This window comes from Acomys russatus, chromosome 11 (assembly GCF_903995435.1).
Source record: "Acomys russatus chromosome 11, mAcoRus1.1, whole genome shotgun sequence".
NCBI classification, from domain to species: Eukaryota; Metazoa; Chordata; class Mammalia; order Rodentia; family Muridae; genus Acomys; species Acomys russatus.
Window position 1 is genome coordinate 40,675,576 of NC_067147.1, and position 16,548 is coordinate 40,692,123.

General features: G+C 47.7%; 1 protein-coding gene across 1 annotated transcript; it reads left to right on the top strand.

The window, feature by feature from the left end:
* The first annotated feature begins 15,557 nt into the window (after nucleotides 1-15,557).
* Atoh7 (atonal bHLH transcription factor 7) lies at nucleotides 15,558-16,244 on the top strand. The gene has a single exon (XM_051152597.1). It carries the CDS (start codon nucleotides 15,792-15,794, stop codon nucleotides 16,242-16,244), a length of 453 nt encoding a protein of 150 aa, XP_051008554.1. The 5' UTR covers nucleotides 15,558-15,791.
* The last annotated feature ends 304 nt before the right edge of the window (nucleotides 16,245-16,548 follow it).

The window sequence follows — 16,548 nt, forward strand, 5'->3', positions numbered from 1 at the left end:
TAGGTAGTAGCATGACTTGGGCAACCTCTATGGCTTTGCTGTTTTGCAGCCCATGTGACTACTCTCCTGGGCTGGTCCACTCACTGATTGCAACATTCCTGACATATCCTCCTTCCTGGGGTTTTTATCACCACTCCTCATGACCCTCCCAAGGCGCTGCCTTCAGGGACCCCGACCTATATCTATCTATCACACAATAAGGCGTGCCATGTTTTCTTTGGAAATCTTGGTGGAAGCCTCCATAACCCCAGAACTCCGTGCCTGGAAAACTCACACTGTGTGGGCAGTGATGAGGTCTACTGCGAGCTGAGCACCTTATATGGAGGCTGTAGCAGCCTCTAAGTGTTGAGCACTGAGCACAGACAAGTGAACCCCAGGGAAGCAACTTCTAGGGTGGTCCTGTGTGAACAGGACACAAGAGACTCTCTCTTTTCAAAGGAAATTCTTTTCTCTCTTTAACTTGTTACATTTGATTTGTGAGTGTGTGTGTGCACGTGTGTGTGTGTGTGTGTGTGTGTGTGTGTGTAAGGTGGTAAAGTGTGCGGTGGTTGGAATGAGAATGGCCGCTGTAGGCTTGTGTATGTGAAGGGTGGTCCCAAGTTGGTGGAACTGTTTTAGGAAGGACTTGAGGAAAGCTCCTTGTTGAGGAAGGTGTGCCATTGGGTGTGGGGTTTGAGGCATCTCGATGGCCCCTTGTTTGGTTGGTTTTGTTGTTGTTTGTCTGTCCCTAGGCAGGATTTCTTTGTGTAACCTTGGTTGTTCTGGAACTAGCTCTGTAGACCAGGCTGGCCTCAAACTCACAGAGATCCACCTGCCTCTGCCTCCCCCGAGTGCTGGGATCGCAGGTGTGAGCCACCAATGCGTGGCTCCCTTGTTTTGTTTTCAATGGAGCAGAGATGTCTTTGAACTGTCTTCACCAAACACATGGATCATCGTCACAGAGAACTGAAAACACTCGCCCACTGAGCCAGGAGAAATGTATGAGGGACCAGAAACACAACTGTGTCAACTTCCAAGGACTCGGTGGCCTCTCACCCATTCTATGCAGAGGAGATGGGCCACACACTCTGTTCTGCTGCTGTGCACTGTTTGGAGGGCAACAGGGCTCCTTGGCTTTTAGTCTTCTGGAACAGGACCCAGGACTCACTGTGCCCTGATGTTGTCTCACACTCTGGGGAGGCCAGAGTGGGGGTGGCAAGGGATGTGCGGGATGTGACTTTGGGCCATAGCCAGTCGGGGTTATTGTAATACCAGTGGGCCAGGTTATTTTAAGGTACAATAGACAGTTTGTGAATTCCACCGGCCAACTGGAGGCTCTTCCAAGCTAAAGTCGTGATTTCAGCATAAAAGAAAAGAAGGGCTAAGTTAAAAGCCGGCACCTGTTCTTCTAAAACTGCTTTTCTGCAGGTACCAGCCCCAGAGAGTTGGCAGATGGTTTTGTGTTGCGAAGTCTGACCTCAGCAGCCCTTCATCAATCTTCAGCTGGTTGACTCTCTCTGGCTTCCCAGGGTACCTAAGATATCTTTGATGTAGTTACTACCTAAAGACCAATTAATTAGCCCACACTGACTCTATTACGTTTTCCTAACAAAGCTAGGAAGCACTGGGCTCAACCCACCTGGGCAGCTTTATACAAGCTCTCATTAATTACTGTCAGAGCAGACATGAGCACTCCTAGAAGATGGAGGAGAAAGTGTCCTTGGGTACCATGGAGGACAGCTGATCTCCAAGGCTTGCAGGTAGTTCTCCTATGCTGACTGCTATAGCCAAAGAGCTTCCTACATTTAAAAATTCCAAGCAAAAAGCTTCTATAAAAACCAGTGGACTTACCAGCCACAGCCCTGATCCCATCCCCACCCACGACTGCCAGGTAGCCCATAGCTACCTAGAACTCTTTGTTTTGTTTTGTTTTGAATTATTTTATATGTATAAATATATACCATGTGAGTGCCTGGGAGTCACAGATGGTTGTGAGCCATCGTATGGGTGCTCGGAATCAAACCCCAGTTCTCTGCATGCAGGAGGAGCAAGTACTCAACCACCGAGCTGTCATTCCAGCCCCAGCTCTTTGTTTTTTGAGTGTATGAGCTTCACTTATTTTATTTTTTTGCAGTTAAAATGGATTGTAGTGTTTTTTCTTTTTGAATTATTCATTTGTGTGTGTGTGTGTGTGTGTGAGAGCGTGCGCACGTGCGTGCGAATGTGTGCATGCTTTCCTTCTTTCTTTTATTTTCTTTCCTTTTTTTGATTTTGTTTTTGTTTTTTGTTTTTTCGAGACAGGGTCTCTCTGTGTAGCCTTAGCTATCCTGGACTCACTTTGTGTTTTGTTTTTTGTGTAACAGCTCTGGCTGTCCTGGAACTTGCTCTGTAGTCCAGGCTGGCCTTGAACTCATGGAGGTCCACCTGTCTCTGCCTCCCAAGTACTGGGATTAAAGGTGTGTGCCACTACCACCCAGCTCCTGGACTCACTTTGAAGACCAAGCTGGCCTCAAATTCATAGCAATCTACCTGCCTCTGCCTCTTGACTGCTGGGATTAAAGGTGTGCGTTACCACACTTGCTCTTTTTTGTTTGTTTGTTTTTTAAAAGACAGAGTCTTCTAGCCTGGTTTATAAAGCAAGTTCAGGGACAGCTAAGGCTACACAGAGAAACCCTGTCTTGGGTGGGGGAGGGGTGGGGGAAGAAAGGCAGAGTCTTGCTATGCTGCACAGGCTGGCTTAGACCTCCTGGAGTCAGTTTCTCAAATAGCAAGCACTCCATTCGTGCACCCTCGTGTTTAGGTCTCTTGTTAAAGAACAGTTTCTTTATGCTTCTTCTCTGCTAAAAAGATAAGCATCCAGGCTTGGTGATGCAGGGCTATAGAGTGCCAGGGACTTTGGAGGCAAAGGCCTCCACAGGGCCTAGCAAGTATGAGACCCTAGATACAGGCAGAGGACTGGGGTGGGGACATGATGGCCAAAGGCGCTGGACACGATGCCACATATCGGCAGCCTCAGTACTCAGGAGGCAGACACAGGAGGAGTTCAAGTTTCAGTCCGTCCTAGCCTAAATAAACCCAAAACAGGAAGCAACAACAGCAGAACAGACAACCAAACAACCCTGCGAACTAAAGTTTCCAGAAAAGAAATAAACTGAAAACAAGCAAAATAAGATGCTGTGTTAAGTGCACTTGGAAAGTTAGAAACCCAGAGGCGCGTTTCCTTGCTTCTGTGTGTGTCCTAACATCCTTGTGACTAGGAGGTGCTCTTTTAAGAACGTGTAAACGGGGCTGGAGAGATGGTTCACAGGTTAACAGCACTGACTGCTCTTCCAGAGGTCCTGAGTTCAATTCCCAGCAACCACATGGTGGCTCACAACCATCTATAATGTGATCTGATGCCCTCCTCTGGCCCGCAGGCATACATGCAGGCAGAACACTGTATACATAATAAATAAATAAATATTAAAAAAAAAAAAAAAGAACGTATAAATGGGCTGATCTCAGAGGTTAAGAGCACTCTCTGCTATTCCAGAGGTCTTGAGTTCCATTCTGTAATGTGAATATGATGCCCTCTTCTGGCCTGCAGGTAGGTGTACATGTAGGCAGAGCATGGTACACATAATGACAAATAAATAAATCTTAAAAAAAGAAAAAAAAAAAAAAAAAAAAAAAAAAAAAAAAAAAAAAAAGAACACATAAACAGCCGTAGCTTCCACCAACCCAAAAGCTTAGAAAGTCTTCAGGCAGCCGAGGCTACAGCACACATTTCCTTGATTTGCTCTAACCCACCTGATGTTGCCACCATCAATGTATTTTAAAGAGTCACTCTGTTCTGTTACTATAAAAAATCTCCATGAAAACTGTTGGAGAGACAGCTCAGTAGTTAAGAACACTTGCTGCCCTCGCTGGGCACTGTGACCCACACTCTTAATCCCAGCACTCAGGAGGCAGAGGCAGGTGGATCTCTGAGTTCAAGGCCAGCCTGGTCTACAAAGTGAGTTCTGGGACAGCCAGGGCTACACAGAGAAACCCTGTCTCGAAAAGAAAAAAAAAAAACAAACAAACAAAAAGAGCACTTGCTGTTCTTGTCAGTTTCCCAGCACCCATCTATAATGCCAGTTCTAGAGAACTGGATGCCTTATGTCCTCCACAGGCACTGCACACGCGTGCTGTGGATACACACCAGCAATCAAAACACTTAAACACATAAAATAAAATACCTTCACAAACTTGTTAACAAGGTTGGAATTTGAGATAACATGAATCCGTGTTCCGGGGCCATAATATCCCTTATTATCTTTGAGGGGAGAGCAGCGCTTTTTTTGCATGTTGACAACTTAAAAACTGACTTTTGAGCTGGGTGATGGTAGCGCATGCCTTTAATCCCAATACTTGGGAGGCAGAAGTAGGCAGATCTTTCTGGGTTCAAGGCCAGCCTGGTCTACAGAGCCAGGACATCCAGGGCTGCACAGAGAAACCCTGTATCCAAAAACCAAACAAACAAACAAATAAAAATTGTTTACTTTGGGGGCTGAAGAAATGGCCCAATAGTTAGGAGCATGGTTTGCTTTTCCAGAGGACCCCGGGGTTCAATTCTCAGCACCCACAATGGCAGCTTGCAAGTGTCTGTAACTCCAGCTCTGGGGGATCCAGCACTCTCACACAGACACACATGCAGGGAAAACACCAGTGCACATTAAATAAAAATAAATAAGTCATTTAAAAAAAATTTTTTTTTGAGTTGACTTTCAGTATCACGACAGATGTTCTCAGTAGTGTGTGCTTTTGAAAAAATTTGTTTCAAACAGTCCTTCCTGCCAGCCATGGGTCCATCATGTAGGGTCTGTAGTTATCAGCCCACCCTGAACTTTGTTCACTCTATTCCCAAAGGGAAACATTCTGTGCTCCTTGCATGGGCTAACCTGGCAAACCCAGGTCCCGATGCGTGTGTGGTGGGCTCCTCGCCGCCTCCCACTCACTCCACTCTTGAGGACCCAAGCCTGAGAACACTTCAGTGTCACATCCTATTTTGCTTGATGGGAGAAATGCCAGGCGTCCTGGTGGCTAGCAGGACAAAAGCCCAGCTGTGCCGGGCTGCCCACAAACTAGGGCATCTCTGGAGACGGACCTTCCAATCTGCCCTCAAATTCTGGGAGAGTTTTAATCATGTCACCAGCCATCCTCACAGGACCGGTCTCAGGAACAATTGTAGGTGCTGTGGCTGGCTCGGGGAAGGGTGACAGCCCTGATTTGCATAAGCATGTATCCTAATTAGAATGTCAAAAGTTGCTGGCACGGAGGTGTTGTTGGGCTCTGACTTCTGATCATTTTAATTTCATTCAATTTCCCATAGTGACAACTGTCTCTCTCCTAACTCAGGCTCACCTTCTTTCCAAAGACCATACGGGGCCACTGGGAGGGCTGAACTCTGTGGGCAGTTCTTGCCTCAAAGCTATGACTTTGTCTCTATGCTAACTGACAGCAACACAAATATTTAGATTCACAACTGACAAGGAAGCAAACTTCCTGCCCCAGAGTTCACAAGGTTGCTCTTCCAGTGCAGGTGAGGGGTGGGGAGTGTCCAATCCTCTTCAGGTTGTCCCATGAGAAAAAAAAAAAAGGTGGGTGGGGGACATCTTTGAATAGTCGCAGTGATTTTTTTTTTTTTTTTTTTTTTTTTTGTCACAGTGATTTAAAATATCTGAGCACAAGGATCGGTAGGAATAATTGTTCAGATATGCTCATTAATGCTTAGCGTTTTAAATCGTGTGTGGAGTGTCTATGGTGGTACGATTTGTAGCACTAAGGGGCCGAGGAGACTCAGAACTCTGGGTCTCAGGCATAGAACTACACCCCCGCCCCCCACCCCCGCCCCGGACCCATTAGAGATGTCTTAAGCATGCACCAGTGATTTCTAAGCCTGCTTTCTGGGGTCCCAGTTTAATCAGGCATCCTCTGTGTTTTTTCCGCCCTCATTCCTTTTCTGCAGCAGGAGGGCCACCTTGTTAATTAGTTGATGGTGGGAGCGTCTCTAATCTCCTGGGGGTGGCTTCAGGCCCCAGAATTAGATAAGAGGGTGACTCCAACACTGCGGGCATGGCTGGCCTCTCTCCTGCAACATATGGGAAACCTGCCAGGCCTTCAACTCAAGTTCCAGCAGCAACCATTAGTGGATGAGCCTTTCCAGCTGGGAACGCACTCTGCAAAGCCAGTAGGCGGAAAGCATTGCCAGGAGAGGCCAAGGTGGTTCGTAGACAGAAGAGCATCTGGCAGGCTATGCCAATAGTAAATCAATGGCCCTCCCTGGGTGGGTTTAATTTTATGGTTATTTGCACAAAATTACTTCTCCTAATGGGCAGGGAGGAGCTCAGAGCATCCTCTCATTGTCCTGGTGGAGTGTGACATCTCCGTCTCTGTGGTCCATGGACTGGCTGAACTTGAGGCTGTTAGAGGTTACTGTTAGAGCCTGGCCATGATGCTAGGGAGGACCAACGGGCTTGCTGGCCACCAGACAACTTTCAGGTTCAGTACAAGACCTTGTCTCCAAGGAATAAGACAGAGAGGGACAGAGCAGGGTGGGCACTCAAGTATCTACCTCAGTGAGCATTTAGGCTCACACCTACAATAAAAGCAAATCCCTCAAGGGCTGGGATAGAGCTCTCTCGGTAGAGTGCTTGCCCCGTGGCCTGTATGGTCTGCAGAATGGTCTGTGATTGCTGGAGATTTGGTTTCAAATGAGAGGGTGCAACCAAAAGTAAAAGAACGAATAGCAAGAAGTGGACGGACAGAAATAGCAGATGGGTAACAAGATAGCACCAAATGAGGTGCTTACAAGATCCGGTAGGCATGGCTGGAGTAGCTTAATGGGGGGAATGGGAGACCATAAAGGTGACATCCTCACATTGCGGGGGGGGGGCTCAACGTCCAGCAGGAACCCACATACCCTCAGCACCCAGCTGGTGAAGGCAGGGAGGGTCAAGGTTATCCATGGCTGCATGGATACATGAGCCCCAGTCACAAGAAAAACTCTCCCTCCAACTATATATAAGCATGGCAGGAATGTTTAAATATGCAGGAAGAGAAGACTTGAAAAGTCTGGTTTTAAAAACAGTCCATTTTTAACATTTTGGGGGTCTTCAAGCTGGCTCAGTGAGTTAAGGTGCTTGACGTCAAGCCTGATGGCCTGAGTTCTATACTCCTGTCCTACATGGCAGAAGGGAGGAGTCAACCCTTGTGCGTTGTCCTCTGACCTCACGCGTGCACCATGGTGTGCACACCCAGACACATACACATGAGTAAATGTGATTTTTAGATGTTGGATTTTAGAGACTGGGGAGACGGCTCAGCAGTTAATAGCACTTCTGGCTCTTGCAGAGTACCAAGTACCCATATGGTGGCTCATAACCAACCATAGCTCCAATTTTCCAGGGCATCCAACATGCTCCTCTGGCCACCTCAAGCACCAGCCACACATGTGATGATGCACATGCACATAGACAAACACGCATGCACAGAAAATAAAAATAAACCCTTTTAAAAGACAGTTTAAAGCAAATTAGAATCTGGCATTATTCTCTGACTTCTCCATTTCCCGATCTTATTTATTTATTCCTTCACTTTACGTTCTTGCTCTTTTTTGATTGGAGAGATGAAGCCCCAACTATCTTGGTACATTTTGATTTACCCTGACATCAACTGGCTAATGTTTTGAAAGTGTTTCCTGCCAATTGCTGGCTCTTTGAACTGGTTACAACTATGGCAGTGGCCTCACCATGTGGAATAAACACCCTGAAGATATTTATGGTGACAAGGTCTGTCTCCTTAGCTTAACATCAGCTTTGAGTAAGAACTGCAGGCAACCAAGCAGCTTCTGTTTACTGAACATTCTAGCAAGGCTGTTATGTATATAAACTTTGCCCCTTCCCTCAACGAACTTACACTATAAATGGGGGAACAGGAAATAAGTTCATAGGAAGGCACTGATACACCAATTTTAAATTATTCAGTTCTGTTACTAGTGCCTAGAACAATCCATGGCACATAGAAAGTCGATAAGTCACAAATGAATGGATGAAAAGCCATGTGAAACAATTAAACAGGCTGTTATGTTGTTGCCAATGAGTAGAAGAGGGGGAGACACTCATACATCTCCTAACTTGGGGTACCATATAGCTTTATGATACCACATTCTTTTAATTTCTCCTTGCTGGAGGGGGCCGAGGAGGCATAGCTAGGGAAGAGCCACACAGGATGGTGAGGACGAACTTCTAGAAGCCCAACTTTAAACTCCAGAGACCAGAGTGTCTAGACATTTAGAACAACTTCAGCCAAGGTGCTTAGACTGCTGAATAAACAGAAAAGCAAGGCTCATAAGGTGGATAGGCACCCCTCTCCCACAGGCTGGGAGTGGACATCAGTGGCTGGCCTGGGCTGGCGAAACTTGGGCTTTTAGTATCAGCTGACTCAGGAGCTGCCTAAAGTCTGGATGGTAATGAGAGCACCCTTTGGGGAAGGGAGCCACCTGCTCACTGAAAAACAGCGGACGTCACATTTTCAGAGCAGGAACAAAGGCAGCAGCAGGCTTGTGCCCATGGCCTTTGGAGGACACAGTTTCCTGTCCTCCCCTTCAAAGTGGCTGTTAGCAGAAGGAAAAAAAAAAAAAGAAAAAGGAAAAAAAAAGAATTGGGTTGCTATGGGAACAGGGACCACTCTCTGGGTCTCTCACTTGTTAGCTTATTTCATTCCCCCTTTCCATTTAATATTTATTATTTTTTTACATTTATTTGTGTATGTGTGTGGGGGTCAGAGGACAGCCTGCGGGAGATGGTTATCTCCTTCCACCATGGGCTGCAACTCAAGGCGTCAATCTCAGTGGCAAATACTTTACCTGGCGAGCCTTCCTACTGGCTCTATTTATTGTAGTCTTTTGTCTATTTGCCAACTAAGTAGCCCAGGCTATCCTCAAACTCAAGATGTTCCAGTTTCAGGCACCCAAGTGTTGGGAGTGCGACATGGCGTTCCATGTCCAGCTCCCAACAGTATTTCTTGTGCATCTACTTTGTCCTAGCCACAAGTCTAGGTACTGAGATGTAGTTAGGGACACACAGAGGAAGCTCAGGAGTTCTCAAACCCAGAAGCAAGGAAGGAAGGAAGCAGAACATCAGACCTAGTTGAATGACGTGGGACGTCAGCTGGGGATCTGGGGCGAATTGCATTTGAATATGCAGGAGCAATTAGTCTGGCAGATAGCCAAGCTGGAGGCAAGCTTTGGCAGGGGCAGAGGGGTGATGAGCAGGGTTTTGGGGGAGGGGTAAGGCAGCAGAAATGTGTTGGTGGTGACGCTGTTCATGTGAGATAAGGATGGTAAAGGCAGCAGGTGGGTTGGTTAAGGAAAGAAGGTGACATGAATTTTCCCTTCAGAAAATGAGCTATATTAGGAAAGATGGCCTCAAGACCATGGGAGCCATGATAGGCCTCAAAGAAGAAGAGCATGAGAAAAACAACAACAACAAAAAGATGTGCACTATATTAGAGATGGAGAAAGGTCCCTTTAAAACCTAGAGTAGCCAGGCAGGGGGTGGCTGTAGTCCCTAAATGCCACAACAGCTTCCCGCCCTAGCCTGCACAGCAGAAAAGTGCTGCCACAGGAGCTGTCAAAACGGTGGCATTTGCCAAAATGCCAGCACCTGTCAAGACAGTGACACCGCAACCTGCTGCCATCGTGAGATAACCATCACAGGATCTGTCCGCAGTGTCGTCTGTACCTTCTTTCCTGCCTCAGCCTGAGGCCATAGCGAGGTACCACTGCAGGAGCTGTCCATGGTGGTAGCACCTCATCTCCAGCCTCGGTGGTGAGCAGCTACCCATGCAGCAAGGGCACCTCAGCCAAAGCCACCTGTGGCTGGAAAGGTCTTCTTCCCATCCTAACCCATGAGCCCGACGCAGGGAAAAGGGGGTTAAAAAGGCCACCAATCCTCCCCAAGCTCAAGACTTGAAATCCCACCAGTCCTCTCACTCCAGAAGTCTCTGCCCTGAAAAGCTCCGCCCCCTAAGAAATCCTATATAAGTTCTGCCTCCTGTTCTGTTCCCTGCTGTCCTGGGAGCTGGGGTAGCCAACCCTAGATTCCTTCCGCCACACCCTCCCGATAAATCAATCTCTCTCTCTCTCTCTCTCTCTCTCTCTCTCTCTCTCTCTCGGTTTTTCAAGACAAGGTTCCTCTGTGTAGCCTTGCCTGTCCTAGACTCCCTTTGTAGACCAGGCTGGCCTCGAACTCACAGCGATCTGCCTGCCTCTGCCTCCCAAGTGCTGGGATTAAAGGAGTGTGCTACCATGCCCCGGCTAATAAATCTCTTTAATGAGATGTTCTGCCTGGTGTGGCTCTCTCATTGGAAGAAGTAAAAAAGCAACGAAGAGAAGAAGAACAGAAGTGAAGAAGTGGGTCAGGGCTGAGGCTCCTGAGCTCCTTAGCGCAGCTGGGTAGACCCTCCCCTGGGAGCTGTAACTCTGTTGGGGAAGGGCTATATGGCCAATGTTCAGCCATCTTGTCAGAACCTAGGTTCCTATTTCTCCAGAAGTCTGCCATTCACCAGAAACTAGCTGACCTTGTCGTAGGTCGGCAGTTAGACACCTGTTGTGGTTTATTGTGGGGGCTGGTCATTCTAGACCCCTGAGCTACTCCTTTTCCGGTGGGACTACTGATAAGATCAGATTAAAGGCCAGCTGCCTGCGAGCAGCAGTTCCGGGAGCTTTTTCCTGACTAAGCAGATCCTTCACGACTTTCCTGGAATTTCTCTCCTGCAATTAGCAGCTGTATAGGTAGATACCTACCTGCTGGAGCATTCCAGAGTTAGGTATCCATAGCAACCCTTGCTTACGCAAATACCCATGCCTCTGTGCCTATATAAATGCTGTGAATTTTTTCAATAAACGAGGTTTGATCAGAATGCAGACTTGCCCCCTTCTTTGTGTCTAGTGTTCTGTCTCCATACAGGAAAAATTTCCTCCCGAGCATTAGTCGAACCCCGGCGGGCCGGGGCATAACTCCTCTGCTGAGGAGGCCTCCTCTCAGAGCTGTGTGGCTCCTGCCTTCCCCCATCCCCACCCCCTCACCCCCAAGTCCCAGGACATCCTTCCATCTGAACAAGAAGGCCAACAGTGGCCCATACCTTTAATCCCAGCACTCAGGAGTCAGAGGCTGGCATATCTCTGTGAGTCTGAGGTTAGCTTGGTCTACAGAGCTAGTTCCAGGACAGCCAGGGCAACACAAAGAAACCCTGTCTCCAAAAAATCACGAAAAAACAAAAACACCAACCCCTCACCCACATAAAAACAAAAACAAAAACAAAACAAAGAAACAAAATACCTGGAGTAACACTTTATTTTTTTAAAAATAGCTTAAAAAGTAACATGCTGTCATGGGTAGGATGATGGCAGGAGATCCAGAAGGAATCAGACAAGTCTGCCAAACAAAGGAAACTCTCTGGCTTTTACATGCTTTCAGAGGATGCTGGGGGCTTTACACCACATGATTTTGTCTGGTACAGCAAGGAACCCGGAGGGGCCAGGTACTGGGAAGGACAGTGAGTCAGCACAGCATGGCATAACTCTCTGAGGGAGATGGGTCAGTGCTTAAAAGCACGTGCAGTACAAGCACTGAGGACTTGAGTTCAAATCCCCAGACCCCACACCTGTGGCTGCATGAGTCTGTAGCCCCAGGGCTGTCATGGGCAGAGACAGGGGCATTGTCAGGGGCTTTGCTGGCTGTCAGCCTAGCTCAAGGGTCAGTGAGAGACCCAGCCCCAAAGGAATAAGGTGGAGAATGCCAGACAGAGCTGGGGTGGTTATAGTTTATGCCTGGGGGAGATGTAAACACTGTCTACCCTCTCCTTCTCCTCGAGTCCGAAACACAACCAAGGCATGAGTCCACCAGAGTTCACCCTGGAGAACCAATGACTTTATCGGGCTTACTTGCAGAGCAATGGGTGAGAGTTATTGGGCAGGAGTGTGGGTGACCTTAAGGCACTGCACAGGAAGGTCTGCACCCCACAGAGGCGATGCTTCTCCATGGCTGTGTAGGTGGAGCCCCTTTTCCTAGTCCTTCCCTTCTCATTCAGTGAGAACAGTACTGCCTATGTGTTTGGGAGGAGTACCTAAGATACTCAGGCAAGGGTACCATGACCTGCTTGGCCCCCTCTGTCTGAGAGGGAACATCAACTTTCAGTAAGCCCAGTTGTCATTGATCTTTGTTGAGCATGCCCAGTTTAACTCCTGAGGATGGTGGCAGCAAAATCAGGCAGAGTCTCACTATGTAGCCCTGGCTGGCCTGGAACCTGTTGTTTTTAAAATTATCTGTATTATCAGTATGCTCAGATGGCAATCAATCAAGACACAGACACCTGTTATATTTTAAAATAGCCCAAGTTAACCTGGGGCAGGGCAGACATTAATTCTCTAAACTACTTCCCATAGGGGGGCAGGAATGGGACCCCTGCCCCAATCCCATGCCATCTGCTTTTAATAATTTCTATCAAGCTACCTCCCATCCATAATCCCAAATACTTGCTAATTTCTTCATCTGGGCCAAATCCCCATCCACACTGGCCACCTGTTTTTCTTCCATCTAACCCATGGCAGCCTTCTTCTCTCTCCTCTTCCTCCGGTCTTTCTTTTTCTTCCCAGGATCTTCTTTGTCTCTCTCTACGCCCAGGAATCTTAGCCACACCTACCTCCTTTGCCCTGCCCAGATGGGATGGCTTTTTATTGATCAAAAGGTGGGTCACAAAGACAGCAAGCAGTAATTAGCCTAGCATGCCTAGCTGGTACAGACATGCCTAGCATGTCAGAATCTCTGGACTGCATACAGTACTCGTGGTGGGCACACCTGCAATCCCAGCATTCTAGAGGTGAAAGTCACCCTCAACTATGTAGCAAGTTCATAGCCAGCCTCTAATACAGAAAATCTTGTCAATCAATGAATCAATCAACCTCCCATGGAAGGTGCTAGAGCAGGCATATGTTTGAAAAAATATACAAAGAATGTTAATAACACAAGAATTCCGTGTTCAAGCGGGTCTATGCAATGCTGAAGTAAATAGATTTCTCTTCCCCCAGGGGTCTCAGAAACTTTCCTGTGCCATTTTCTTTTCTGTCACAAGTATCACCGGACTGTCCAGGTGTGGGATAGCAGTACTCTCAGTGTCCTCCAAGATGCATTTGGAAAATGTCCAAATGCCCCCATGCCCTTTATTTTAGTTAAAGCCCGATAACTTTGGATCAATTTCATGTCACATGTAGTTTGTGTCCCTGCGCTCTCTGTTTTTCTTTTTCTCTCTCAATGATACACTTCTGATTTTCTGGTAGGTGGGCCAAAATCTTACCTACCCTGGATGTACAATTTGCAAAACCACACATCTTACTAATACTTTGGACAACAACGGGCAGAAGGGACACGTGTGCCGTTCTTCAGGGAGACAAGCTACAGTGCATCATAGAGGGGACTCTTTAGGTGAGAAGGGTGAGCTAAGTGAACTTGAGGAACAGTAGCACTAATAAAACAGACTCCTGCGGGAACATACAAAGCATCCGTTTGACCTCTTGATGATGAAATAACACAATTGTTCCCTCTGCAACTGCTGTTCCCAACATGACTGTTAGGACTCAAGAGTGACTGAGCTGAGTGGCTCTGTGCAAAAGTCTGTGTCCAACATCTGTCACTCTGAAGGTTGTTAGTGTTCAAACGCATCCCATTGTCTGCTTTCGCTGGGGGTCAATAAACTATTTATGGGAAGACAGGGCTTGAAGCCAGGGTGACGGGGTTGGGCTGTTGCCTTGAGGTACTGGTGGGGAAACAAGCCCAAATTCCAAATTAAAAGGCTCTTGATTTGAATGAGCTTGCAGATGATTTAATCAAATAAAAATATCTGTGGATATTGCAGACATAGCTATGTTTCAAAGGGAGAGAGGAGCTTACTCGGCCTTTCCTGAAATATCCAGGAGGGATTGCTCGACTCAAACTATTTGGAGCCTGTTTCTTTGTCTTTTTGTCTTTGTCTTTTTTGTTTTGTTTTTTGAGACAGGGTTTCTCTGTGTAGCCTTGGCTATCCTGAACTCACTTTGTAGACCAGGCTGGCCTCGAGCTCACAGTGATCCGCCTGCCTCTGCTTCCTAAATGCCAGGATTAAAGGTGTGTGCCACCATGCCCTACTCTTTGTCTCTTGATTCCTCTAGAAAAACAAAAACAAAACCAAAAATACAAGAAACAAGCTGTGATGAGAAAAGGAAAATTAAAGGTTTCTATGTGTAAGTGTAATAATTATCAATGGTGGGAATCATGTTTTTTTTATTGTTCTTGAGGACTGATGACACGCTACAACACTGAGCTGCATGAAATGTGTTTAATGGTATAAGGGGGAAAGAAGTCCACTGAGAAGTATTTTTTGAAGTTCCAAATTATTTAGATGTTTCCATTTTGCTTATACATGTGCATGAAGACATTTTATTAAGTTTAGATGCTAAATAATGAAGTGATTAATTGTCATCTCAGGGTGTGGCCCACCAACACTAACGAACAAGGAAATGAATTAGAGATGCCGAATCAATTTGCCTTGGAATCCAAGAAACTCAATCGCCTAATTACAAAATAGTATCGAGCTGAAAATAGACACATTCATATCTTAGGCTACCTTGGAAGTTGCCTCACAGGAAATTATTTGCAGAGCCGCATTCCAGGCCTGCACTACTTGGGCTTCCTAATTTGTCTGACTTTATTTAGTAAATTAAATGGAAATGTTCATATTTTAGAATGGAAAATTGCCATTTTTATTTTGTTTTGTTTTGTTTTGTTTTGAGACAGGGTTTCTCTGTGTAGCCTTGACTGTCCTGGGCTTTGTAGATCAGGCTGGCCTTGAACTCACAGTGATCTGCCTGCCTCTGCTTCCCGAGTGCTGGGATTAAAGGCATGTGCCACCACGCCTGGCAAAATTGCCGCTTTATTAACAAAGCAAAATCTTGCTGGACTTCAGATACACCTAGCAATGTCAAAAATCAACATCTTCATGCAAATGGTTTCTACTTAGTCATTAAAAAAACAAAAAACAAAAAACAAAAAAACCCAGCCTTTGTTTTTGATGTGTAAGCTGCCTGCTAGTATGGGAAATGATGGACCAAGCTCTCCCTCCACCCCGACCTTGTTATTCTGTTGGGGACAGCCAGGCCAGGCCACTCCAGATGGTGTGTTAGTTAGTGCTGGACATAGCTTTGGAGAAACTTCAACAGATGAAGGCAGTAATGTCAGGATTTTGCTGTGCGTCGCCTCCCTCCCCCCTGCAGTTCCCAGGGTAGGAAGGTGCTGAGACGGAAGCGGAGGGACGCCCGCCCACCTGCCACCACCTGTTCCCTCCTTGAGCCCTGGGCTATAAATTCTCCTCCCTCACTACTATGTCCAGCGCTCTTCGACATCTACTGCGAGCAGTCCGAGGGCTCCTGGCCGAGGGTGTGCGAAGATTTCATCACTCCGAAAAGCAGTCTAAGGCTTTCCCAGAGAATTGGAGGGTCCTTCTTGCCCTAAACCCCAGAACGACCCACAGCAAACTGCAAGGAAGTTTCCTCCTCTTTCAACTTCACGTGGTTGAAGGGAAATGACTTTTTCCTGAGCATCATTTCCACTGGATCTGGGCAAGGGAAGAGACACCAGCCTGGCTACCCAGCAGGACAGAAGGCAGGGTCCCACACTGCCCACTATACTCTGACTGCACGTGAGTCGCTCAGTCTGTGACTTATTCACTCCCAGGAGCCACGCAGAGCTGCAGTGTGGATGAAGTCGGCCTGCAAACCCCACAGCCCTCCGGCGGGGGTGCGTGGCACGCCTCCGTGCACGGGCGCAGCCGAGCGCGCAGTCTCCTGCGCCGGGCCCGGGCGGCTGGAGAGCGCTGCACGAAGGCGCCTGGCGGCCAACGCACGCGAGCGGCGCCGCATGCAGGGGTTGAACACCGCCTTCGACCGGCTGCGCAGGGTGGTGCCGCAGTGGGGCCAGGACAAGAAGCTGTCCAAGTACGAGACGCTGCAGATGGCGCTAAGCTACATCGTGGCGCTCACGCGCATCCTGGCCGAAGCGGAGCGGGACTGGGTGGGGCTGCACTGCGAGCAGCAGCGGGGTCGCGATCACCCCTACCTCCCATTCCCGGGTGCTAGGCTCCAGGCCGAGTCCGAACCCTACGGGCAGAGGCTCTTCGGCTTCCAGCCTGAGCCCTTCCCCATGGCCAGCTAAGCCGCAGGGCCATTTGGGTGGCCCGAGAGTCTTACGGAGAAAAATCAGTCACCGTTCAGGTTAATTTCCTTGCCATTTTGTTGCCCTCCTTCCTCCGCTTTGCTTGTGTTTCATAGGTTTCATGAATGGACGTCGTGAATGACTCTGGACTGCTGTGAAAATAATGCTCTATCCCTTTTAGCTTAAGACATGGGCCTTGGGGAGGGGATCTAGCAGAGTTGGTAGAGTGCTCCCGCTATATGTGTGAGCACCGATGTTACTCGCCTGTCATCCCAGCGCCATATGAGACCCTGTCTCAGAGAAT

Bases quoted from the DNA above. Each gene is read 5' to 3' on its own strand.
- Atoh7 (XM_051152597.1), top strand. From the start codon at position 15,792: ATGAAGTCGGCCTGCAAACCCCACAGCCCTCCGGCGGGGGTGCGTGGC.